Source organism: Salminus brasiliensis, chromosome 8, assembly GCF_030463535.1.
Source record: "Salminus brasiliensis chromosome 8, fSalBra1.hap2, whole genome shotgun sequence".
NCBI classification, from domain to species: Eukaryota; Metazoa; Chordata; class Actinopteri; order Characiformes; family Bryconidae; genus Salminus; species Salminus brasiliensis.
The window spans coordinates 8,252,897-8,280,811 of NC_132885.1; the positions used below are offsets into that span (position 1 = coordinate 8,252,897).

Here is a 27,915-nt window from a genome sequence, read left to right on the forward strand (position 1 = left end):
TGTCGTCACAAAGCAGCTTTACATAATTAGTCATTAATAAAAGACAGAGACAAAGAAGAAATAACGTAAGACATGAAGGATCAAAGACCCCCAGTGAGCAGCCAATGGCGACAGTGGCAAGGAAAAACTCCCTCCGAGCTGGAGGAAGAAGGAGGTGGGAGGAGCCAAGACTCACAAGGGGGACCCGACCCGTCCTCCTCTGATCAGAACTATTTATAAATTATTGGTAAAAATTACCAAACCAGATACAACAGATAGTTGAATATGAGCGTCAGCTAAATGAAAATGTACAGTAAAATGTAGTGAGAGTGGTCTGGATAAGGGATATAGATAGAGTTTGTTACAGGTTGTGGTGAAGGCCATTTACTTCTACCTTACAGACACAATACCTGGAACACAAACGGCAAACCAGTCGTGGAATTAGCCTTATATACTTTCTGACTCATTGCAAAAGTGTGAATGCTCATTTTAGGTTTGGCATCAGTGGAGCTTTGTTAAAAAGCAGGCCTCTACTCACAATGTTAACGACCTGAGATCAAAATGTCTGTGTTCTGGGCCTAGTTACTTCATGTTCCTGCTTATAGTAAGTTCAATTAATCATTTAAAATATATATTTTTTTATTTTCCCATGATTTAATGACTCAAAACCTCTCCTTATTTTTATTTTTCTCACCATGCACCAGCAGAGCAGGGCAAAAAATAATAACCTAATCATATCCCATCTCACCTGTCCCATTTTTCATACCCATCTATCATCAGCTGCCATCCCTGCTACCATGTTGCACTCAAAAGCAGGCCACGGTGCAGTAGGACGTGCATCACGCTCACAACAAAAAGTACATGAAACAAAGAAAGTAGGAGAAATATAAAATAATATGAATAGTAGCCATGAAACAGTGGATCAATCCTTTTATTGACGTTCAGTACAGAGCCAAAATCCATAATACAAGTAAATTCAAATCAAGGTAAACGAGATATTCTTTACACTGGAATGGATGAACTGTCCTAGACTCTTAAAAATAACGGTGCTTGAGCAAATTCTACAGAGGAACCGCTTCTGGGTCCATAAAGAGCATTTGCAATAGAGATGAGTGAGTGTGGAGAACCTGTTGAAGGTTCCACATCTCCATTGCAAACATCTCTACTGCAGAATGCTAATTCATAGAGCCAAAAGGGTTCTTCTATGGCACTGCTCAGAGAACTCTTTAAAGCACCCTTATTTTTAAGAGTGTAGTCGGTGTGAAATGACATCGGTTGCAATAAGTCACTCACTGCATATCCTCTGCTTAATGATCATAATACTGCAATATTCACCATGGACTCCTACAAGAGATGGTTAGAGTTACATATGAGAAGGCCATTCTACCTGTGGCGCTAAGGGTATATATTTAAGGCACTCATTACCACAAAAGATCCTTGATATTAGTGGAATTAGTGGAAAAGGAAAGAAAAAAAAAGCTAATGCATGCTCTCATGTCATCTCTCTTACACACACACACACACACACACACACACACACACACACACACAAACTCTCAAATATACATTAGCAGGTACAGGTACATACACACTCAGCAAGAATGCATCAAAGCTAAAGAGGTGACAGCGATTCTAATCCTTATTCTGACCGCTCTTTGAAATAAAAGGTATAGTGTTGTTGCTGGGTCCAGAGTAGTGGTTTACCTGGAGGTTTTGTACAACATTTAAACACCCTAAACATCACGCTTTGGTTTCAGGCAACCCTGCTGACACTCATCCTGCTCAGTGCCATCAAACGCTCATAGAATGACATAGAAGCGCACTTAAAAACAGCTCCTTTCTAACCGGACTCAAATCGGCACATTAACACTGGTCTTAATTCGGCAGTGCTCAGATTTGTCTTTCTTTCACTTGGTTGGTTTGTGTAGCTTTTCTCCTCGTTCAGAAACGAGCTCCTTCAGCCAGAAATTAGCTCAGTAATAGAGCTTCAACAAAGACTACGCCTACATAAAGCAACTAGACTAAAATACAAGCCGGGTAGGCAAGACCAAAGCAGAGGCATCTCTTCTGTGAAAGCGTTCCTGTCTGTATGGAGATAAAAGGAACTGGATGCTCCGTCTGGCTCGAACCACAGGCCTGTCACAGGAAACCCGACCAAAGCAAGCCTATGGAAGAGTGTTGAGGCAGAATTACATGTTCAGACGTATCCAGATACATTCTCATAAAGATCAAGACTCCCAAGAGCACCAGGCTACATCACTCTAGCATCCTAAAGTTGTTCAATAGAGCTTCATTGCTACAACTCATCCCAAAGGTGTTCAATAGAGATTTACTACTCCAACTCAACATAAGGCTTTATTAACTCATCCCAAGGGTGTCCACCAGATCTTCATGACTGTAAGCTTCACTGCTGCTTATCCTAGCTCATCCCAAAGCTGTTTGATGGAGCTTGATTACTCCAACTCATCCCAAATGTGTTCAATAGAGCTTTACTACTCCAACTCATCCCAAAGGTAGTAAATAAGCTTCATTACTTCCACTCATCCCAAAGCTGTTTGATGGAGCTTGATTACTCCAACTCATCCCAAATGTGTTCAATAGAGCTTTACTACTCCAACTCATCCCAAAGGTAGTAAATAAGCTTCATTACTTCCACTCATCCCAAAGCTGTTTGATGGAGCTTGATTACTCCAACTCATCCCATGTGCTTTCAATAGAGCTTTGCTACTCCAACTCATCCCAAAGGTTTTCAACAGAGCTTCAGTGAGTAGACTCATCCCAAAAGGTAGTAAGCTTCATTACTCCCACTCATTCCAAAGCTGTTCAGTGGAGCTTTATGACTCCAACTCACCCCAAAGCTATTCTATTGAGCCTGATCACTCCAAACCCATCTCAAAGCTGTTCAATGGAGCCTGATCACTCAAATCTTATCCCAAAGCTGTTCAATGAAGGTTGATCACTCCAAACTCATCCCAAAGGTCTTCAATGGAGCTTGATCACTCCAAACTCATTCCAAAGCTGTCAGGTGGAGCTTGATTACTCCAAACCCATCTCAAAGCTGTTCAATGGAGCCCGATCACTCAAATCTTATCCCAAAGCTGTTCAATGAAGGTTGATCACTCCAAACTCATCCCAAAGGTCTTCAATGGAGCTTGATCACTCCAAACTCATCCCAAAGCTGTCAGGTGGAGCTTGATTACTCCAAACTCATCCCAAAGCTGTCAGATGGAGCTTGATTACTCCAAACCCATTCCAAAGCTGTTCAATGGAGCTTGATTACTCTAACTCATCCCAAATGTTTTCAATAGAGGTTCAGTGAGTAGAGCTTTATATTTGTTCGATGGAGCTTGATCATTTGAACTCATCTCACAAGTGTTCAATGAAGTTTCACTTTAACTCATCCTAAAGGTGTTCAGCAGAGCTTCACCACATCAGCTCATTGTCAAGATGTTCAACAAAGCTGGATCACTTCTATGAAATCCAAAGGTGGTTAACAGAGCCTTTCCACTCATCCCAAAGTGAAGCCTCATTGCACCAACTCAACCAAGGTGTTTGCTGGTGCTTCATCATTCCAAAGAATGTACTTTCACTGCTCTACAGTCCAGTGGTGACAGGTTTACACTCCTCTAGCCAACACTTAGGACTGTGTGTGGTGACCCTAAGCTGGTGCTTCTTCATAGCATTCGGTCTTACTTTAAATGTTTTTCTGTGGAGATTATACGGCTGGGTTCATTTCAAGGCTTGTGTCGGCAATGGCTGCGCCATGAAGTCACTGAATCCGCTAATTAGAAGAGGCGTCTGGATAATTTTGGGGATCAGCAATTCTGACCTTAACACAGTTCTCCCACTACTTTGCATCTTTTCTGGTCTCTGTTTTAGCACTATCAGCTACTTCTACTATGCAACCTAGAAGTGATCTAGAAGAATGTTCATGCAAGAGGGCAAGACTGCAAACAGAAGAATACATATTAGCACCTTTTCGAAAGGTCTCAAGACTATGACTGCCTTGTCTGTATGGAGAGAGAGAGAGTGGGTGAGGGAGACATATGCTTTTAATACCCTGAAAACTGTAGGGCATACTGTCTCAGCTGATTTCTGCATTTCTTCTCCCTCCATCACACTTCTCCTCCATCTACTGCCATTGTCTCAATCAAAAGCAACATGTTTACAAAACCTACATCTAAAAAGATGAACAAATACATGGTAAAAAATAATAATACATACATACAAAAAAATAACAACAGCGTACAAAATGGCCCCCATATAAAGTGCTGGGGCCTCTTAGGCAAGGCTTAGAGTGATACAACAAAACAAAGTACAGCACTTGGTGATACGCAGACGTACAAACCATCAGACATTAGCTAAAAGTAGAATCTGGCTACAACTGCGATCTAACAAACATCGACTGAAAAACAGAGTATAACGACGTTACACAGAAAGATAGTAATAGATAAACGGACTATATTCATAGAGGTAAAACAATAAAATGGTGTGGTTCTCCCAGCAACAGTACGTCATCTCAGGAGTCCTGATTGTGATCAGTAGGAGAGGAACCTTCTCGCCTCTCTCTCCTTATTCCTCTTCCTCCTGGCCTGCCCTGTCTTTAAACCTCCTTTGTGCTGGACTTCATCTTCTCCACGGTCTCCTGTCGAGGAAGGGCATGGTTAAAAAGTTCAGTATAACTGTAATTTACTTCTTTATTAATCTTACATTTATACATTTAGTACTTAATGCATCTCTTATCTCTGATCTCTAGTCGCTGGCCTGTGTGCCAGACGTTTAGCTGGGAGTGGAGGAACTGACTTGTTTGTTATGCTCAGTTAAAACATTGAAATAAGTGAAGGCCAACAAAATACCAAGGGCAGATCTGGCCATGAGAAATCCTTCACCAGAGAAATCTTTCACCAGTTTGATGAGCTTTGGCGTTTATAGCTCCTTTTATTAAATTGCTGTGTAAAAGCACCAAGGCCACAACCTTGTTGACATTAAATCAGGCTGTGATCCAAAGATGCTCATGCACAAGACCTGTTTTTACGACCGCACACCGCTGTCTTCCGCTTAATAAAACAACAGGGGCTTTTGGGAATCCGTTTTTCTTAACAAACATACACACACACTCATACTGTATGGTTGTTGCAGTCACGCAAAAGCCTTGTACACTAGTATTGGGACATATAGTAGACAAAGAGTTTATCCTGCGTTTGTTGGAGTAACTGTCTTTACTGTTCAGGGAAGAAGGCCTTTTACTAGACTGATCTCATCCCTAACTTCCCAGCTCATCCCAAAAGTATTAGACAGAGCACCATCCATCATGCCGTTGAACACTGTTCCACTGCTCCACAGCTCAATGCTGGGGGGCTTTCTACCATTCTAGCCCATGCCTGGCATTAGGCAGCATGGTGCCACTAGGTTTATGTTTATCTGCTCCAGAGCATCCTATTCTATTGGCAGTACTTCTCTACAGAGACTAGACAAGCTGTTTGTGTATGTGTGTGTGTGTGTGTATTTGCGTATCCATGTCAGCAATGGGTGCAGTTTAATGCATTCATTAGAAGGGGTGTCCATATACATTTGGACATTAGGACATAGTGTATCTCCACAATGGCAACTTCACAGGAGAAGGAAACATGGCTTCTTAACTTTCAATGGAAGTCAATGTAAAAAGATTTTATTCAATAGAGTTATTCTGGAGCGTTTCTATTGGTCTGTTCATCATCAAAGATGGAGATACAAGGTTTTAAAAAGTTTGGAAAGACAAAGCCAACCTGATGTTTGTTGAGTTCGGCCACACGCCGGCTCCACTCCTCCTCCGTCATCTCCTCATCACCAGTTGCTGCCTCAGGTGCTGGGCTTTTCTCTGTTGATAGAATAGTACTGTCATTATTACTGCCCTATAAAGCTGAGTTCCTACAGCTCCTAGAGTTCACTGATGGGCTCCACACAGCATGGCCACACCAAATTACCTTCTGAGTGTCATTTAACATTAACAGGTAGCATCAGTTCTGCTATGTGGATCTGCACTTTCTGTGCACTTAACAATAGTGCTGTTGAATGCTGCACAGCCAGAGTAACAGTTGGATTCTTGGATTCTCTGAATTTCAGGTCCAACCTAAATGATGCAGCAGTTAAAGGCTCAAAAAATCGAATGGCTGCAATATTTAATAAGGGACGAAAACTCAAAGTTAACCAAGAAGCCCACTTCAGTCCCTGGACACTGTAAAACCTGTACTTAGGACCACTTTGTCCTTGCTGATGCCTGCTGACTAATTCCCCCATCTCAAAACAACAATACAAACTCAATGTGTACAAGTGAAAGAAGTGATCCTAGTGCTTCATGACATGGGAGTGCTTCATGCCTTAGCATGCTTTAGGAGTGGTCGGTTCTAGGTGTGGAAAGCCAGAGTCCAGCACAGTTTGGTGATTTTCCAGCCCAAACAAACCAGGGTCTGGTAATTAACAGGATTAGAAGGGCAGGGAAATCACCAAACTGCAAATTTACTCCCACCAGTATGTTGCCAGGAATTTTTTTCCAGTGTTTGTCAGTATGACTTCAGTATGATCTGGTGTTTTGTGTCTCACCGTCGCAGGTCATGGCAGTGCAGACCCAGTTGCCACATGCGCAGACACAGCGGTTACACTCCACCTGCGTTTCTGCTCCATCTTCGTAGGTCTCGTCTTCCAAAGCACACTCTGAAAATAACACAACACATCAATTACGCTCACTGCTACCATTCAGTCTGTCCATTTTAACTTACAACAACCAGCCACAAGTACACTCCCTTTCAGACACCTGAGGACATCTAGCTAGCCCTCAGATCTAGTCTAAATATCTGTTATCTATTAGTTTGACTTGTTTTAAAGCAGCAGTATGCAATAATAGTTATTTTTCTTTCTCCTGGGGTTCCCCTACAGTTGGAAAGTGGAATTGGCACTTTTAGCCATCCCTTGTGAATGACACGCTTACATGCATTTCTGGACAAGCTGAGAGATACAGAACCACATCTGAAGGTAAAAAGAGCATGTGGACTGAGGCGGTAGAGTAAAATTACAGGATTTTACACAAATGTGACTCGAGATACACAGCCTTACACAGTTCTGGTGAGCGCTGTCTTGCTATGTACTCCAGCGTCCCAGGCTGCAGTGGCAATAATGGAGACGACATTCTCCCTCATGCATCAGTGGAGCACCACAATGATTCTGAAGCTGTTTTTAAGGTTAAAATGTTACATAATGCTGCTTTAAGTGCCCTAACTGCTCAGTTTTAAGTGGTGTTTATTGACAAAATCTGACTTTTGTTATTTCTTGAATTAATTACATTTAATTAATTACATTAATTACATCTGCTAAATGAATAAGACCCATTTTGTAAGAAATAGTATCTTTTTAAACTATATTTATAAGGATTACTCAGTGTAGTCTACTAAAGGCTAACCAGGTGGCCTGGTTAGTTTTTGAAGAAAACAGGCAGGTCTCTGAAGCAGTACAATGCACAGAGTAGTAACTGGAGCACTCCTGTTTTGGAAATAGATTATCGTAATGCTTTCCTTGAAAAGATATTTGAGAAGCATCTTGCAAAACCGCTGGAATTTGCTAACAGATAACCATCTGCAGGTTGGTCCTTCAATAAGGAAGCATGGAATGCACTGTCAGACATATTTTTACAGTCACACAGAAATGACCTTTATCCAGAACAACAGCATGGAAGAGTAAAGAAGAAACCAACATGTAACCTTCACCCAACTCTCAAACTCTCTGGTGTTTAGCTGATCTTAGCTCTTGAGTCAAGTTTCCATGGAAATTGCATAACCCGTACAAAACATCCTGCCAGAAATGCAGACCGGTTTCCTTGAAAAGCATTGCACAAACATGGGATATTTGACTATATCTCTATTGCTACAGGATTGCTCACCAAACCAGGAAAGATAGACTGACCGCTGCAGTACCACTGCCTGCATCTGACTGTGGAGAGACTCAGTATACATTATAGGACCACAAGCTCCATTTCTCAGTAACTACTCAGCTCATAGCATTCCAGGAAATGTGTTTCTAAATTTGCACAGTCCAGCAAAGTGGACATCATGTGGTAGCTGTGGGTACATGCAGAACCTTTCCAAGGTTCCAACGTTTGCTTTTCCAATACTCTGCATGTGGCACTATCGCTACCTCCCTCTTTGTGTATCTTCTTTCCTTCCATCCACTTCCTATTCCTGGTGAAAGCCCTCTTTTCCCAACTCCAATCCTTTACCTTTTCCCTCCCGTCATCATAATGTATCTCTATATCCTGCTCCTGACATCTATCCTATTTTCCTAGCTGCAGTTTTCCTGTGGCAAAAATAAATGAGAGTCCATGTTCTGGGCTGGAATGTGTACGCAAGTTATGTCAGATAGAGAAGAAGAAAGCTGCTCTCTCCCACTGCAGTGAACTCTGACCTACTTCTCCCTTCTCCCAGTGCAAACAGTCAGGCAGGAGCAGCACAGCTGCTGAGAAACTCCCCTTTCTCCCTTTCGAAGCTGTTCTGCTCCAAATGCATACAAACAGTTCACTCCACAACAAAAACACACACGTATAGACAAGAGGATGCAGAGTCTGGACCTCTTACAATGTTACTGACACGCAGTTTACAGTTTTACAGAATCTTTATCATAAAGGATTAAAGTGTTCTGGGGGAGATTCCTGGGGTTTAGAGTGTGAGTTTTGGGGGGTTTAGAGTGTGGGTTTTGGGGGGTTTAGTGTGAGAGTTTCTGGGGGTTTAGTGTGTGAGTTTCTGGGGGTTTAGTGTGTGAGTATCTGGGGGTTAGTGTGTGAGTTTACTGGAGGTTAGTGTGTGGGTTTATGGGGGTTTAGTGTGCGCATTTCTGGGGGTTTAGTGTGTGAGTATCTGGGGGTTAGTGTGTGAGTTTACTGGAGGTTAGTGTGTGGGTTTATGGGGGTTTAGTGTGCGCATTTCTGGGGGTTTAGTGTGTGAGTATCTGGGGGTTAGTGTGTGAGTTTACTGGAGGTTAGTGTGTGGGTTTATGGGGGTTTAGTGTGCACATTTCTGGGGTTAGTGTGTGAGTATCTGGGGGTTTAGTGTGTGAGTTTACTGGGGTTTATTGGGGTTTAGTGTGTGAGTTTACTGGGGTTTAGTGTGTGGGTTTATGGGGGTTTAGTGTGCAAGTTTCTGGGGTTTAGTGTGTGAGTATCTGGGGGTTTAGTGTGTGAGTTTACTGGGGTTTATTGGGGTTTAGTGTGTGAGTTTACTGGGGTTTAGTGTGTGGATTCATGGGGGTTTAGTGTTGTTTCTGGGGTTTAATGTATGAGTTTCTGGGAGTTTAGTGTAAGTGTTTCAGGGGGTTAAATGTGTGAGTTTGAGGGTTTAGTGTAATTATTGTAATTATTAGTGTGTTTTGGGGCTTAGATGATTAGTTCTTGGGGTTTGGTATGTGAGTTTGAAAGGATGAGTGTATGAGTTTCTAGGGGTTTAATAAATGCACTACTGGAGGTTTCCTGTGTTTCTGAGTTTCTGAAGGTTTAGGAAATTTCCTGTAGTTTTAGTCCCCTATGCAAATATTACACAGTTAGTTCCAGTGACATACAGACATTCGGATGCAAAGTTTGAACATCGGGAATACCACTCAAACAGAATGCAGACAGTATTTGCAGATGAGAATGTTTTTCATGAATGATTATGATGAGACAACCTAGAAGCAGGGTTGGTGATCTATTGGTGCAAGTTTAGAGTGTTGGGGTTTAATGTGAGAAATCTGTGGTCTTACTCTTCTCAGGGGGGTTGAATCCTGGACGTAGGCAGCTGAGGAACTCATCAAAGCTCAGTTTCCAGTCAGCATTCTGGTCTGAAAGCTCAATCAGGGCATCAACACACAGGCTCCTGAGACACAGTCGGAGAGAACAAGGGGCACTGTTACTGCATTTATTTAGCTTGAACGTGTTGGGGACAGGTCCCGTCCCTAAAATCTGTGTGATGCAGGATGAAAAGCTTGGTGTCCAGCTGACCGCAGACAGGAAGCGGCTGTGCAGCAGTGGAATGTTTGGCTGATGCTGTTCAGCGATTGTTGGCGGGGATTTTCCCCTCTGCCTTCTATTCACACAGGTCGCTCTGAACCCACATAACCCTGACCGTCGCATGGGTGCACACAGTCTGTATCTGTCTCTGCTCATCTGCTGGATCTTTTCCTCCATCTATCTACATGGCTTTCTTTCTAATCTCGTTCCTCTCTCTGTCTCCTGTACCTGGTGTCTACCTACTCTGTTCCCACTGTAATTTTGCGAGGTGTTTTTTCAATACCAACAAAGCATAAGGGTATAAGTTATGTGATGGACCGTGTGCAGGCAGGTCCTAAATGCAATCACACACAGCTGGATCCAGAAGCAGGACTTCTCTTAAAAAGTCAAACTCTTAAATAATTACACTGGATTTCTCACAGTATCTCCTCAGTACCTAAACAGCATACATACATTAATATTATCACATCAGTAAGACTTTAGACCTCTCTAGGCACAAATGAAAAGAGCTCATAACAATAGTGAGACCTTTGTAGTGCCATATAGAACCCCCTTTTAAAAGGTTCTACAGTACCAGTCAAATGGTTGGACACACAGTTAAATGTGTGATCATCATCATCATCTTAAAAAACATCTGATCCAAATGCTAAGGTGGGGACACAGTTATCCACCATAGTTAGGATGAAGTAGCTGAGGAGTTTCAAGTAGGCCTAAGTTGAACACTGATAAGAACTTCTGAAACGATGAAGGAACCTCTTAAACAGCTTTAAGGAACCTTCAAGAATTTAGCCCAAGACCAAAAAATAGCCTTAATAGCCTATATGACAAGACCATCTCCTTTCAGTTCAACACACAGCTTAGGCCTACTTGAAACCCCCCCCACACTAAATATATAATGATAAATATAAATATAGTCATCCTAGCATTTGGATCCAATGTTTGATGGACTCCAAGATGATGGTCAGCACACATTCAACCAGGTGTGTCCAAACTTTTGACTGGTATAGTGTATACAAAACATCTCCAAAAGGTTTTCCTTGGTTTGGAAGAATCGTATAACCAGGAATCAAAGAATCAAATTTAGCCTTTTCTTGGTGTTGCCATGATTCAGAACCATTGCTTCACTAAAGAACCACTTGAAGAACCTGCTTTTAGAGTCTAGGCTACACGCACTGCTATAAGGATGGTCCTAAAATAGCTTTTTAAGCTTTACACCAAGCGTCTTCACTGCATCATGGAAACGGAACATATGATATGGGTCATATATAGTCCGGTATGGTGTGCACTGATTTTGTGTTTGGGTGCGAGTGTGTTAGGTTTCAGCAGTGCAGTAGAACTCTGGACTCTACATTAGACTCTAACATAGGTTAACTTCATGCAAGCCTTGTTAGCATATTGCCAAGATTTTTTTTTTTTTAGCTTTACAGTTTATGTACAGTTTTAGTGCAAGGGCAGCTCACTTATGTTAAATGTTTATTAAATTTGCTAGCTTTGTCAGATTTTTCCTTTTTCTCCAAATTTTGTGCTGCCAATTAACCCACCCGTTCGTAGCTCCCCCTAGCACTAGCAATGCTCCTTACACTAGGAGGGTTGGGACTTAACACACGTCTCCTCTGATACATGCAAAGCCCTATATTCAGACAGCTGCCAATGCAGCATCGCCAGGCAGCCACCACGCTTAGAGAAATAATAATAATAGACATTGCGCCGGCCAGGGAGAGAGCACCATCTACCTACCTGGAGAGAGTACTGTCACTTTTTTGTGAAAGTAATTTAATTTCAATGAGATTTGCGGTATCTTTTGAGTATGTGACTTGCGGGCGAACAAATTTCGAGTTGAGTTCAACTTTGGTGCGATTTGACATGCAAATTCATATCCCCGACTTACAGCGCTGCTGCTCTGGCTGTGTGACCTATGACACGACCTAGTCTGTCTTGCTCTGTCTGCGCCAACATGGAGGAAGCGCTGACTGTTGCGTTTTTAAAACAGGAGATATTAGACAACTCCTTTTCATGTGGATTACAAAATACCACATACCTGAGAGGTGGCACGAAACGCTGTCTGTCGGATTAGACGGTTTATGGCATCTGTGCGTATATATATATATATATATATATATGTGTGTGTGTGTGTGTGTGTGTGTGTTACCTGAGCAGGCGGTTGTTCTCTTCCTCTGCGTAGGACCGCAGCTCCATGGCTGTCTCGTTGTGCTGGATGAAGTGGAGCAGCTCGGAGGAGTCCAGCTGGGAGTCTCCGTTATCGTAGTTCTACAGTAAAGTCAGGGAAACACACTCTTCAGTTCTACATGTAAACACCATTATTCTCACCAGCTGAGCCAGACACACTTGCTGTGCCTTCTTTTCTTCCAGGATGATGTTGTAGGACTATGGCGGTGTGTTTGTGTGAGGGTGGAAATACTCCTCAAGCCATGCAGCTACAGTATGACAATGTACATTAATACGTACAACATCCTAACTACGGTGGATGCCCGTGTGTCCCCAGTGTCCTCTTTTTGAAATCAAAAATATGACTTTTGATTGGTACTTAATGGTTAATGGTCAAATTCACAGTTTTCATCAACACAGATTGTTCTTAATTGTTTCTTCTTCTTCCTTCCTTCTCATGTGGTTTCTGATACTCAATCAGAAACCCATAAATATGGACAAAATTTGGCCAAATAATACCCAATTTTTTGTGTGTGATCTATGATGTTAGGATTGTGTTCATTTATGTAACTGCAAGTGTTTTGATGGCCACGTCATCATTAATTGCTGGAAAGCCATGGCTCAGTTTTACAGCGTAGTGAAGTTTGTTCAGAGAGGCCATGGCTTATGGGTACTGGGTGATCTACCCTGAAGCAGTGGAGGACAGTGCGGATAAAGGCAGAGCCAGTTTATCTACATGCTGTTAACAGAACAACACAGATAGATACAGCCCTATATCTGCTAGCAAACACACCCACAGGTTTAGAGAAGATGACACTCAGGTCGACACGCCACGTCACCACAAGCAGTTTCATCTAATCTCTGGCTTACAGACTTACAGTAACAGACAGTTGTGTATACCCTAACCCTAGCTCCTAACCCTAACCCTAGCTCCTAACCCTAGCTCCTAACCCTAACCCTAGCTCCTAACCCTAACTCCTAACCCTAACTCCTAACTCTAACCCTAGCTCCTAACCCTAACCCTAGATCCTAACCCTAGCTCCTAACCCTAACTCCTAACTCTAACCCTAGCTCCTAACCCTAACCCTAGATCCTAACCCTAGCTCCTAACCCTAACCCTAGCTCCTAACCCTAACCCTAGTTCCTAACCCTAGCTCCTAACCCTAGTTCCTAACCCTAACCTTAGTTCCTAATCCTACACTAACCCTAACTCATAACCCTAGACTAACCCTAATCCTAGTTAATAACTCTAACATTAGTTCCTAACCCTACACTAACCATAACCTTCGTTCCTAACCCTAACTCTAGTTAAGCAGACTGTGTAAAGCATGAAGGGAAAATGCATTCCACTGCTAGAAAATCTCCTGTGCTGAGACATACTGCCCAAGTGCAGATGCCATATCTTGACTGGAAATCGTTTGGTACTGATACATAGACAACTGAGTTTTCCAAAATATCAAAATGAGAAATACCAGCTATATCATCTGCATTTAAGATGATTTCACTAGCCAAGACATGATTTCCTGTGGTGTGAAACTCCGGCAGTCATGAAATGTTTTTAAAAACGATACATCTTTGCAGTAAGCGTGTTTTTACCTGTACAATACTTTATAACATCAGAAGAACACAGTTAGAAGAACACATCTAACTGAAGCAGCTTGGTTTCTAACTTCTCTGTGAACTCCAGACACTGTATGGATTTGTTCAGCTCCACCAGAAGCTCATTCGATTTACTGGAATGAAGGCCTGATTAGATAAACTAGGTGTAATTAGGAGGGAACAGAAGCTGTCCACCTGCTTCAAACTCACCTTAAAGTACTTCAGCAGGATGTCAGTGAAGTTGGAGCCCTTAGTGAACCAGCCGTCTGACACCACCTCAGTTTGCAGCCACTCAATCACACGCATACGCAGTTCATTGCGGTCAGCCACATAGCAAACCACTGCAAGCACACACACACACACACACACACACACACATACACACACACAGGACAGAGATAGACATACATATAGTCAAAACAAATGTACCGAGACACTGAAGACTACACTCTAAATAAAAAAGTTCTGAACACTACTAAAAATAACTGGAACTGTGGAACCACTGTTGTGACTAAAGAACCCTAGAGGGACCATTTTCATTTTGTGTATGTGAAGTGCAGCACCTTTTGAATAAAAATCACTGTGTTCAGTTGTGACCATATTTGAATAGTAGTTTTTAAGAATCTGTCGCTACCGATGCATTTTGTCTGCGATCAAGGGTATCGTGAAAATGTCTTTAAATATCGTGATACAATAATTTTACCATATCGCCCAACCATAGTTCCAGGTGGGCATGGGCTTATACATGGTCCCCCTTAATCTCACATGGGTCCCATCTATGCCTCATAAAAAGTGTACAACCCAAATGGGGCCCATGTTTAACCCCTTCTGGTGAGCATCCATATGTGGGGCCAATGTGAAATCTTTCCAGTCCCCAGACTTTTGTATTTGAAAGGGTCTGAGCTTAGAGGTGTCTTTTGGATCCTAGTCTATAGAAACTAGCTAATGATACTTTCTGAGTAAATAGTGAAGCTCCTCTGTAAGTCGCTCTGGAGAAGAGCGTCTGCTGAATGCCTTAAATGTAAATGTAATGTTTTAACTGCCTGAACAAAGCCTTGAAAGCCTTGAAAGCCTTGAACTTAGTAAAGGGGGTCTGCTCACAGTGTTATACCTGCCACAGAACATGGTAGGGTGTTAATAGCTTAATTGTATATTTTAGGACTCATGCCTGGAGGCAGTCGTATTTTGTTTCTCCACTCATTTATTCAGGCCTTTCCTTTAATTTGTCACCATCCATACAAATGACTAAAGAAAATGTCCTATCAGTAGCCTAACATCAGCATCGCAATACCATCCCAGAGGTGATTAGGTCAAACTAATTTGAATTGAGCTTTTTACAACTGGCTTTGTCACAAAGCAGCTTTACAGAATTAGTAATAAGTAAAAAAACAAGAAATCAACAACATATGAAGACATGCAAACCTAAGACCCCTGTGAGCAAGCCAATAATATCACATAAACAGGCATATTGTACATCTACACTCATAGAACAGAAACAAGTATTAGATCTCGATCTTTAGACATGTTCTCACATCTTAAATTTCTTAGGATACACATTTGTAAAAGTAAACAACAACAGATCGAACTGCACGTCTCAAGCTAATGACCGTAGTCCTCAGCAAACCCGTGCTATTTCTCGAATGTGTTCTACCAATCTGGATGCATTAACACGCAGTAAAAGTGAAGCAGTAACAGAGGAAATTGCCCTTATGAACCAGCTGTAGACCCAGAGAGCTCTACGCTGACTAAGCACACTCCGCTGTGGCCTCATCCACTGCAACTCAATCTCCTCTATAACCTCATTCTGCTGATCAGCACTTTAGGAACTGATCAGTGTGCCAGGCTGATAAGCAGTGAGATAGGAGAGATCAGCCCGATGCTGACGCTAACGGTACACTCACCTGGACTGGCGGCAGCTTTCTCAGTTTTCCTCTCTGCAACAGAAAAGCAGAATCAGATTAGCCTTTCATTTTCCAAGCCCACGTCAGTGGCCCAGACGTCTTTTATCAGTCAGAGAAAAGTCTTTCATCAGACACTTGTGCACTTTAGCCATGTACTAATGTGTTAACAATACTTAACTATCTACCAGCAAACCACGGACCTCCAGTGGCTCTTCTCAAACGAAGTGGACAAGAAAGCTTTCTCAATAAAAATCGGTCCACCCCTCCTGAACTGTGAATACTGGTTTTCAGTAGAGCTTTGGTAATGGTTAGGCAAAACACACTGTACACCTCCATAATTAATGACCAAAAAATAAGGATTACATTTTTTAAATTTAATTTCCTCCTCAATTAGGACCTCCAATTTACCTCCAGCGCATTCGCAACATCACCGACCAGCACACCAGCCTGCAGACGCCAGTGACGGCCGTCACCGCAGCGAAGCGATGTGGGGAGAGAGCGCCATCTACCCACCCAGGAGAGAGCAAGCCCAATTGTGCCCTCTCTGGGCCTCGTCTGCCGATGGCTAGCAGCATGACCAGGATTCGTGGACTATTTTAATACTTGATATGAATCCTTTCTGGAACCCATGACCATCCCCCATTGCTGAGTGTAAAACATGTATCTCCATACATTTCTGAATTGATCCTGCTGAATTGATACTTCTATCAGCAATCACATCATCAATTACCACCAGTGAGCCAGTTCCAATGGCAGCCATACATTCCCACACCATAACAGTGCTTCCACCAAGTTTGACAGATAATGTGCTATGTTCCAGATCCTAAGCTCTTCCTTTTCTGCGTCCAGAACTGGGCAGGCTTTTGTTTACTAGTAAACTGTAATCTGGCCTTTTTGTTGGTGTTGGTGAGCTAACCAGGCCATTCCTTCTTTATAAGAATGTACCAAATTGTTTTGGCCAAGCCTTCACCCATTCTATAGTACAGTAGCCCAGCATCACCCAGTCAGTCAATAAGTCTGCTCTTCTGAAGGTCAATAAATACAACATCAAATACTAGTAAATATTAATATTAATACCCTTGTGCGTCTTGTCTTATTGCCCATATAAACAGCTTTACACGATCAAAGACTTTTGTACAGTACTATATATATTTTTGCCACAGCATTTTTACATTTTTAGGCATGCTGACTATTATGCTAACCTATGCTAAAGCAGCCAGAAAGCTCCAGCTGAGTAAAAAGGTTTTGATAGTGTTGCAATATGAGCTGATTCTAATGATGCGCTATCAACCTGAGATCTGAGAGAACAGACTGGCCAATGTCCAGCCCTTCTACCCAGTCACTAATGAGTCCAACAGGTTCACTGAGGTCTCAGCAGGTACAGATTAGCACACAGCTCAGTTCACTGATAAACTGCCAGATCACTCCAGATCTCGGCGGATGCCATGATGTAAGCTGCTCCTCAGCAGAACCCAGCTGATGCCCAGTTTGATGAAAATGAGCTCCTATCAAACTCTAAATTCTCAAATGCAGGAGATATAAAATACATTCACTTAAATATTACTAATTTCAACCAAACAGGCGGGTGGATTTCTGGCCAATCGGATTGCTGTTAGTAGGGTGTACATTGTAAATATGATGGTAAGAGTGAGCGAAAGATGTGGAGCATTTGCAGCCATTTAAAAACAGTTAACTTCAACTACAAAAGTTATAATACTTAATGTATGATTTTTTCAGGAAAACAGGAATCAGCATACACCCAACATAGCCCAGTTGCTGTTAAGTGGGGTTATAACAATACACATATTTTAGGGGTGGGGTATTTTAGGGGTTAGGGGTGGGTGATATTGTACGTAAAATAATACAGGACAGGACAGTTTTGATGAGAAACTGCTGTTTACAGGAAGGTAAACTGAACTGATGTGCGTGTTGGTGAGCTTTTTACACAGGAAAGCAAAACCCGGTCTCATCTGGTCACACCGGGAACGCATTTGAATGACCAGTGTTAACAGAATCCAGAATCCGGGCAATGTAGATCCAGATACTATCCGGATACAAAACCCATGCTAATGCCAGGTGTAAACAGACCCCAAAACTAGGCTGAATCCATGTCTGATTTCTGATTAGCATTAAATCACATTCCTTTCATTGCCCAGTAGGAATGTGTGAGAGGGTTTACCCTTTATTCACACAGCCATAAGATCTGACTCTTAATCCTCAAACTGAGGCAAGTGGGGCTTTTGTACTGATTAATGCAAGACGCACTGTATAGGTCAACTGTCGGTCACTGGGCACAAACTGGCTAAGCTCTGGCTACTATGGCCTTTAATAATCTCTCCAGTGGACCATGGTCTGATAATGCCCAAAACTGACACAGTACAGCAGATGCTTTTATTAGACACGCTTTATTTATGTCAGGGAACCCAGCTGCAATATGACTCCCCATATGACACCCCATACACCCCCGGCTCACCTCTGCAGTGACCATCATGAGCCACCTGGATCTTCAGTCCAGTAAGGCAGGCATCTCTGTGGAGCTCACAGTGGTTTCGATAGGTCTTCCCATTACTGCCACACACCGAGCGCTTGTGAGGCTTACATTTCTGAGAGAGAGAGAGCGAGAGAGAGAGTCAGTCAAACATGGAAAATCTCACCTTGTATTCTGTAGTCTGGATGTCTAATCTTTCCTCATAGCTCCCCATCAATTCAACACACAGTCCCTAACACTAACTCACACATTTACACAATTCTGTCAATCCCAGCATTTCTCCACTATCACTACCTGTTTACAGGGTTTTCAAACAAACAAACAAACAAACAAACAAACAAGCAAATATTAAATATATTAACATTTGTCGGTATGTAATATCCAGCAACACAGTAAATTAAACAGAAAGCTATTTATCAAAGCAAAAAAAAAGCCATAGTTAACATAATTCAGTCATTAAACACCTGCTTTAATTAACATAATGTCTTAATTATTAACATTTTACTACCATGTTGCATAAAAAATGGTTTCTCCATTCAATTTATTCTGTATTATGGTTCAGATCACTGATTACCTCCTAAAATATGTCACTGTAACATTATCTATGTTCCTTTATAGAAAAACTGAAAAAAATATTAATTATTAATAAAATGATTGCTATCATAAAATGTTTGAAAGCATTTAAAAAGATTTTAAAAGTAAAATTCGATTCCAAGTGATTTTGGACTGTTTACCATGAAATGTTTCAACATCCGGCAGAAAAAAGTAGAATTAAAGTGGATTTATTCAAATCAAGTAAATTAAATTAAATAATGATTCATTTAGAGTATTCATTTGAGTTCAATTGCTTGTTCCCACAAGGTTTTTAATTTTTAGGTTAAACGGACAGTGAGTGTTTTCCTGTTGTACTTGTATGTATAGTGTGTACATTTAGTGTATGTACTGCTATTCCATTCGTCTATATTTTTAGCTATATTATAATCCATGTACATATTTTTTCTTATTTCATGTAATTTGGCATGATCTATTTGACATATTGTTATATTATTTAATATTCTAGATTTATATTATTTTATATATGCTAGTTGTACCGTGTATGAGTGTGAAAAACTATGACTTTGTATCCAGGTTATACTGCAAAATAGAAGAAATGTGTTCAGCAGTGATGTTAATTCCAATAGAAATCATTAAAATGACCAAAACGTGCTAATCTGAAAAAGTGCTACACTGAGAATAACACCAAAGCTCACTTTTTTTGTTGTTTTTCCGCTTGTTGTGACGTCAGCAGTCATCTGCTCTTAAATCTCTCAGCTGTGTAAACCAATTCTGCTCTTCATACCGAGGATGATGAAGATAAACATGCTTTCAACTAGTCAGTGTGTTTTCAGAATTAACAAATAAAGGATCAGCTTTGGTGTGTTTTGTTCTGTATTTTAAAAATAATGAACAACTAAATCTCCAACCTACACCGATACAATTCCTCATCTGAGAATATTACAGACTGTTATCAGATGAATTCACTGATGAATCAATTTTATCTAGTGAAAAGTTTGAAAATGAATGTTGTGGATAAACAGTGCTCTATTTCTGTGCCCGCCCTGTGTGTGGCAGCGGGGACATATTCTTCCTATTCAGGTCTAGAAGCTCCTTTCAGAGCTGCTTACACTAAGCCTGTTAATGTAAAGAGGTGCAACTTTTGACTGAACAGTATTGTGTGTGTGTGTGTGTGTGTGTGTGTGTGTGTGTGTGTCTGTTTGGGTTTAATGAGCCTTTGAAGTCAATAATCTGCCAAGCTGTGTGGCCGACACGCGACACACACACACACACACACTCATTACTAGAACACAGACCATTATTACGCCACATGACCACGACACCTGACCCGCAATGCCACACATGTGCTTCAGATGATTGAGTCCCACTTCTCTTAATCATTCTACATTGTTCTCAGTAAACAGGGGGCAAATATTACTGTGACAGCTCTACTTTATTACTTCATTAAACTGCCTGATTAAAAATACAATATTAAAAAGCACCTTAAATTGACCTAAAAATGGCACTGATTAATTGGCAATTTGCATGATAATAATGAATATGTACAAATATATGTACACTGTATAGGTAGAGACGCATATCACTGCTGTCATGCAAAGTCCTGGGGGAAAAAATCTTTTAACATTTTTTTTTTAATTCTAAGTCATTTTGTATTGGTTTATTTGTCAGGAAATAATTAAAATACAAAAAATAAATGTAAGGGAAGATGACACTTTTTTATGCTTTTTCACTTTTCCAATTTTGTCAAAAAGTTAAAAAGATATTAAATATACATAATTTACATAAGAATAAAAATAAACACATACATATTTTTTTTCAAAACAACTAACTGGGTGTTTTAAAAGTTTTTGAAATGTTTACATTCAAGGCTATGAAGCATTTTTTATTGCCATTAATATTAAATGGCTTCAACAATAACTTGCTTGATCAGTAAATGATTCAATGCTAATATGACTGATGGTAAAAGCCTCAAGCAGCCCAAATATTGGAACATTTAGCCATCGGCAGATTATGACTTTATTTAAAGCCGTGTCACTGTTGTGGTAAAAGCTGACCGAAATGTACGGCTGAAACAATAGAATTTCTTATGCTATTTAGCTTTTATAAGCTTCTAGACTGGGTGGGCTTTCAGAGCCGTCACTAACAAAATCTTGACATTTTACAGGGGTTTAAAGGCTTAAAGTGAACAGTTTGACTGGACACTGAATTTCAACATATTGTAACTGCTTTTTCATGACAATTTCATAGAACATACGAATGTCCTGTATGAACAGGTTTCAAATATGTTCATGTATGATCATTTTCACATTGACAAAATATATTACATATTGTCGTTGTCACGCAACTTTACAGGAGAAGGAAAAAATCTTCTCTCAAGTCATTTTGGGGCATTTCTATTGGTCTGTTCATCATGAAGTTCTGATACAATGTAAAGAACAACCAGATTCAATTTATGGCAGAAATTAAAAAACGAAAAACAAAAATGGAGATACAAGGTTTTGCTCCGACAGCGACAATATATAACACAATTATTTTACATGCACAGTGTTGGTGTAATTTACTGTGTATTTGTGGAATATGGATACATTTGATTCAAGGACATTCGTCATCATGTTTTTAAAGACAACCTTCCAAGATTTGACCCGCATAGCAAATTCAAGCCAGAATACCACTTTTAACGACGGCCGCACTTTCTGAATTATCTCCCCCCTTCATGACAAGCATCCTTAGCACTCAGTGGAGCCCCCTTCTGCTGTTATGACCTGCTGCAAACATGATGCCTAGCCAGACACCAGCTTCTGGCAGCGTTCCTTAAGAATCTTAGCCCATTCCTCATGGGCAATGGCCTCTAGTTCACCAATATTCCTGGGCTTGCTGCTGCAACCACCTTCTTCAAATCCCACCAAAGATTTTCAGTAGGATCATAGTCAGGCGACTGTGACGGCCACTCCTGAATCTTCCAGGACTTCTTCTGAAACCAAGCCTTGGTGAACTTTGAGGTATGCTCTGGATAATTGTCCTGTTGCAAGGCCCAATTACACCCAAGCTTCAGCTTCCTCCTAGAAGGCATGGCGTTTTCTCCTAGGATTTCCTGAGACTTGATAGGATCCATCTTGCCCTCCCTCTATATGCTGCAGGTTTCCAGAGCCAGAGCATCACTGAGCCACCGCCATGCTTCAACTTATGCTTCATCCTTTCTCCTCCAGACATGCCACGGATCCACAGGCCCAAAAGTAACAAACGGGACCTTTTCAGGTATGTTTGGATCAGATGCGTGTCTGAATTTTGAGTGCAACTGTATGATATATTGCAATATAAAGCAGTGAACATCTGTTTCACTGAGCATTCTGGTCCAGTTTGCACTATCATCCCGACTTCAGGCTACCAGACACACGATTATCAGTGGGACAGAGCTGATAGTGTATCTTACCTCAATACACAAGCAGCTAGGCTCTCCTTTCTCTGTCACGGCACACTCTCTCCCCGCACCACAGAACACATTAGCACACACCTTCGACTTGCTCTGGGTCTCCTGTGAGGGAAGCACACAGACACACACAGAAGCATTAGGTTATAATACAGGACTGTGATGAAGATACACACTGTCTCGTGTAAAAGTTTGGACACTGAGGGAGGTGATCATCCAAAATCCTAACTAACATTCTTGTTGCTGAATGCAATCAAATCCTTGCAGCAATGCTCCTTGCCTTATCTTTCCTAGACAGTAGAGAGGATACCCTTTTTTTAAGTACTCTTGATTTCAGAAGAAACAACTAACAAGCAGGTGTCCCAATACTTTTGTCATGCTGACTTCCCAGTCTACCCTGTCTTTCCACCCCATCGGACCACTGCTAACCAGATATAATTTGAAAGTACAAGGTCATTTTGGACCATTTTGTAAAGCGTTGGGGTGGTGCCCCACCTGTCGCTACAAGATTTGTGTCCTCTGCCCCACCCATGTGCTCCACTGGCACACATGAGTACCCTACATTATATTTCATTGCCCTGCCTGATCGTTAGCACAGATGTCTGTGTGGTTACAAATCTGCCACTGCCATAAAGTTCCCGGCCATGTGCAGACTGTGTGACACTGATCTGGGTGGGACTATGTGATCTGCGTCCCCTGCCTGATCCCCTTACACATCACTATCACATTTACTAGCATACATTGCATTGCGTTACTTTACACTGTACTGCACTGCCCTGATCCGTTACCCTACCACACATCTCCAAACTATCTGGGAATCAGGGCTAAAATGAAGCCCACCACATTTTGAGGTGTTGCACCACCCCTGGTGGTACAAGTAAGTACAAGTGCATCAGGCACAGCGGTGCTGCTGGGGATTTTACACACGTCAGGGCCATTGCTAGTCCTAGAGTGCTCCACCTGTGGCCCTGTGGTCAGAAACTGACCATTAAGAAAGGCTTTGAGACTGACTTGAACAAACTGTGCATGGGGAAAGATGTGTATTCTCATGCATCCATAATGTAGGGGTTTCTAATAAAGTGGCCAGTGAGTGTAAAAGCAAATACAGTCCACTAGGGCCCAGCAGGGAGGTCCGTTGCGACTACACACACTCAGCACTAGATGGCGCTGTTACACTGTTGAGGTACAAACGTAATTAAGCTGTTGGGTCCTGGGTTGGGTTTTTCAACACATTTCATGGAGAGCCTCAGGTCTCAGGATGTTCAGGTGTTCCAGCCCTGCACCACGACCCCCGATTCATCCGACTAATGAAGTTTTCTTCTTTATTAGGCAGGAGAGCTCGTTAGGGATAATACGGCTTGACTTGATAAGTCTAAGCACCGTGGTCCTCGTTATGCACTGGGCCTTTAATAAATGACACACTGAGCTCATACTGGTTCTCCTTATGGTGTTGTGATATTCTCATCAAACAAACATTAGGCTTTCTCTAAATACATTTAAGGTCATTGCTTCCCTCGGGCGTGAAGACCCCACGCCACTGTGTTTTCCCTAATCTAACACACTTAATTCAACTCATCAACTCACTCAGCTAATTACCAAGCCCTTAATGAGCTGGGCCAGGTGTGCTAGAGCAGAGAAGACAGAAACATTTGCACAGCATAAACCCCCCACGGACAGGAGCGCTGAATTACTGCTGCACGCTGTTCTCAGAGTTCTCACTGTGTTCTCGCTGCTGTTTCTAATCAGGCATGTTGAGTGTGTGCTGGGTTTTATACTGACGGGACCTGAAAGTCAGTCCCTGACGCCTATAGAGTTTCACTATCCCCCCTGTAATACACCACACAGTCATTTCAAAAGCACGGGTAACACACAACACAGACACTGTGTCACACCGGGCCTGGGGAGGCGAGATAGATATCTGGCTCTAAAAATGGCAGAACCCTCTCCCGCTCCCTGCAAACTCCCATAAGGCCGCCTGCCTCTCGTTTCCCTGACAACAAGATGTTCTCTGTAAAAAGGAGAGTACTGGAGTATGGTGTCGAACGCGCTCCCCTCCTGTTCCATAATAAATGGCACTCCTCCGGGGGACGCAAGCCGCTAAACGCGCTGGAACCCACACGCCATGTCCGACAACCGAAGCCAACAGACAAGAGTTCCCCAAAAAACAGGAGAGGGTCACGAAAGGCAGGCGATACGAGTGCATTCAAGAAAATGAGCTCATAATTAAACTTTCTGTACTTTTACTTTTACTGAGTTTAAAAATGACACCAGTTTTTCCCTGGAACTTATTCTTTTTAATTATACAGTAGTATAATTACAACAAAATTCTTGTTTGGGTTATAAATTAATGTTAGAAATACTTTATTACAAAATAATTAGCTTAGGTATTAAACGCATTATTCGTTATATCACCAAACAATAATTATGATTTTTATTTTTTGGTAATTTTTTTTACATTTAAGCATATTTTGCTACTTTGGCCTAGTCCCAAACCCAGTGCAAATTTCTCTGCACCAATAAAATGATAAAACCAATTAACTGAAGAACAAATTAGGATGTGATCTAAATTTTGCATATTTTTTAAAAATATTACCGCATTTACCATCATTACCACAACAGCCTGTGATTTCTGTAAGGAATTATTTAAGGTAACACTTGTTTATGTCGTAACCGTGTCCGAGACAAAGACTAATGGGAGCACATGTCAGCCAGGAGAGAAACGTGAGTAATTTAACCATGTGTTCGTCCTGATCATGGTGTAGGTTTATTCAGTGTCATTACTGTTTACACCGTTTATTTATTTGTGATGAATAAAATTTGTGAGAAGAAAGTCGGATTATTTATGTGTATTTAAAGTGCGTCTTATGCTAGATGTTGAGTAGTATCAGGAAATACATGACCTAGGTTTTTTTTCTGAAATAAATGCAAAACATGAAACATAAAAAACAGGGGTTTGAGTTTCTCCATCAGTCCCTTCATCCCGTTAGAAATTAAACAATTAAAAAATTAAAGTAAAATGCAAACTAAACTCCCTAAAAACTAATTCTCACTGTTTCAGTCAATATGGCTGTAAGATATCAGTATATCAGTCTAGAGAAAACACAATAAATACATGCTATTTAATTCATTTGCATTTATAAATAATCTCAGTTCTGGCCGTCATCACAGCTTTACTTTAGAGCTTGTAAAAACTGTCATGACAAAATAAGAAATAAATGATCGCTAATTTTAGTTTTCAGGTTAAATGAGTAAAATGAGCCCTCTCTCACAGAATTACCCATAAACTCTCAATTCATTCCCATCATCCATTCTTCCATCCATCCATCCATCCATCCATCCATCCATCCATCCATCCATCCATCCATCCAACCACACAGCACTTAAGACCACCCACTCACACTGAAGTGATGTGGAGGCTGTAGCAGAGTGGACAGTGTGGGGAAACTACTAAATGCTAGGCTGCTCCTGACTGTCGGAAAGCCAGCGGATCACTGCAGCCTTCTGAAGGACCCACACTGAAGCTTCCGAAGCTTCCTTTTCCTGATGCCCTTCAGGGTTTCAGGACGTCTGTTCGAACCACTTTTTCTTGTATTGTTTGTTTGTTTTGTGCCTCATTTCATTTGTTATTTGGACACTCAAAAACACAGCCAAAACATTAAAACCACAGACAGGTGAAGTAAATTACACTGACCATTTGGTTACAGTGGCACTGTCAAGGGGGTATATATATATAATTACTACAGTTTTTAGTGCCAAAACTAATAAATATTAAGAAAGGCTTATATAATATATAATATTTGTAATTATAATATGAAATATAATTAGAACTGATGAGTCAAGACAGGTTTCTGGTCTAAATCGTACCTCTTAGGTTAACTAAGTATTTAATAAATAATCACCCAAATCTGAATCTTGAACCCTGGATGGACAAAACTGGAGGTAGCCTCCAGCAGGCAGCCTCACTGTCAAGTGTGCACAACTTTCATGACGACCTGGATACAGTTTGAGTCAACCGAGGGTAGTGTGTGTGTGTGTGTGTGTGTGTGGTGCATTTACAGTGGGTACAAACTACTGACATTTAGTGTTTGTTAGCCTTTTAGCCCCAAAGCTAAAATAAAAAAGCTAAAATTTGGACACCAAACAAGTCTAGATCTGAGGCACGGGGGTAAACTGTGAAAATGAAACCCCAAGCCATTTATTTAAGCAGCAAAAAAGGAATTCTTCACACGATACCAAATGATCACACGTCTGTCTGCTCAGTTTCGGGATATGCCACTTTCAGTGTGAGCTGGAAACCACCGGGTTAACTTCACCCCCTCATTCTCCTCCTCCTCCTTTCTGAAACTTCTTCCCTTCCCAAAACAGCGCATGTGATATTTCCACACACCAGTGCAAAGCTGACCAAAACCCTCAAGCAGAACTGCACTGTAATCTGTAATCTGAGCGAGCGAGTTTCAGTTTTAGCACTCTCTCACTGAATGACAGGGAAAGCACGCTCTAATACAACACTTAACTGATCCCTGAAAGGGCAACTCATTTTTTCAGACAAATGGGCACAGATGGAGATATGCAAATAACATGATGAATGCATAACAGAAGGAGTGTGACATCACACCAGTTTGGGAAATGGTGCTTATGAGCCCACGCCTTTGCTTTAAAGGGCCCATATCCAATATTTTTTTTCTATTCAATTTACTTGTTCGTTTTTCACTTGTGCAGAAAAATACTTTTGGTTATTTTAATTCATTTGTGTTGATTTGTGTACCTAAACTGCTAAAAATGACCTAAACTATAAACCATTTGACCTGATTCCAGCCTCTCTACATGCCTGGTTTTTGGTACTGTGCCTTTAACCCGGTAATGCCTGAACTATCAAATAAATGTCCGAAAAATGAAATTCTTCAAAACTGAAAAGTGTTTAATTTAAAAATGAAAAGAAAAAGAAACTGAATAATACTTTGCATATATGATTTTTTTTGTATCATATCTGATTTTTGTTGAACAAACTAAAACACAGAACACAAAATTAATCTCCATGTTGCTTTAAAAATTGTACTTTCAAAAGAAACATGTCTCTGATTTTATTTTTTTATTTGATTGATTATATATTGTTATTATTTATATAGTTTCTTAATATTAGATCACTAAGTATCCATCACATGGATCCGGAAGAGGTCTCAAAAAAGCATATATGTCCAATGAAAAACACTTATCTGAAAAATGACTTTACAGGAGAAGAGAAAAAAAGTGTAAAATAAGTTTATCAGTAGTTTAGAGCATTTCTATTAGTCCATTCATCCAGACAAAAATGGTGATGCATGGTTTTCATTGGACAGCAGCCATATATATATATATATATATATATATATATATATATATATATACATATTTAAAATGATGTAATTGACATTAAAAGATAAGAGTCATATATGTAAACAATCCATGTCCAGATGTCTACTTGACATCAGAAAGATGGTTGGATTTTATAGAAAAATGACATCTATAGAAACGTCTATCAGCATTAGAATTTTACGTTGTGTGGATGTTAACATTAAGAGGTTTTGAGATGTTGGTCACCTCACAGTCATACCTCACAACAAAACGTTGGTACATCATGTCAGTATGACATTGGCATAAAATGTCTGGAGGATGTTGGATTTGGGTTATCTAATCATCTAATCATCACCATCTTAAAACCAACAGAAAATCGACGTCAGCCACCGTCAATTCGACGCCACAGTGATGTTAGCATCAGACGTTGTTCTGACATTAAATTTTGATCACCTCTCATCACAAT

The 27,915-nt window shown here is 41.0% G+C and overlaps 1 protein-coding gene across 1 annotated transcript in view; it reads right to left on the bottom strand.

Moving 5' to 3' along the window:
• Positions 1 to 892: 892 nt before the first annotated feature.
• fstl1b (follistatin-like 1b) overlaps positions 893 to 27,915 on the bottom strand; it is a 69,154-nt gene continuing 42,131 nt past the window's right edge. Inside the window, exons 3-11 of the mRNA XM_072685496.1 lie at positions 22,122 to 22,223; positions 18,122 to 18,251; positions 15,649 to 15,681; positions 13,958 to 14,088; positions 12,132 to 12,250; positions 9,736 to 9,848; positions 6,559 to 6,669; positions 5,745 to 5,836; positions 893 to 4,624 (exon numbers count right to left, since the gene is read on the bottom strand). Coding sequence (XP_072541597.1) covers positions 4,583 to 4,624; positions 5,745 to 5,836; positions 6,559 to 6,669; positions 9,736 to 9,848; positions 12,132 to 12,250; positions 13,958 to 14,088; positions 15,649 to 15,681; positions 18,122 to 18,251; positions 22,122 to 22,223 — 873 coding nt within the window. The 3' untranslated portion in view covers positions 893 to 4,582. The remainder of the gene's footprint in view (positions 4,625 to 5,744; positions 5,837 to 6,558; positions 6,670 to 9,735; positions 9,849 to 12,131; positions 12,251 to 13,957; positions 14,089 to 15,648; positions 15,682 to 18,121; positions 18,252 to 22,121; positions 22,224 to 27,915) is intronic.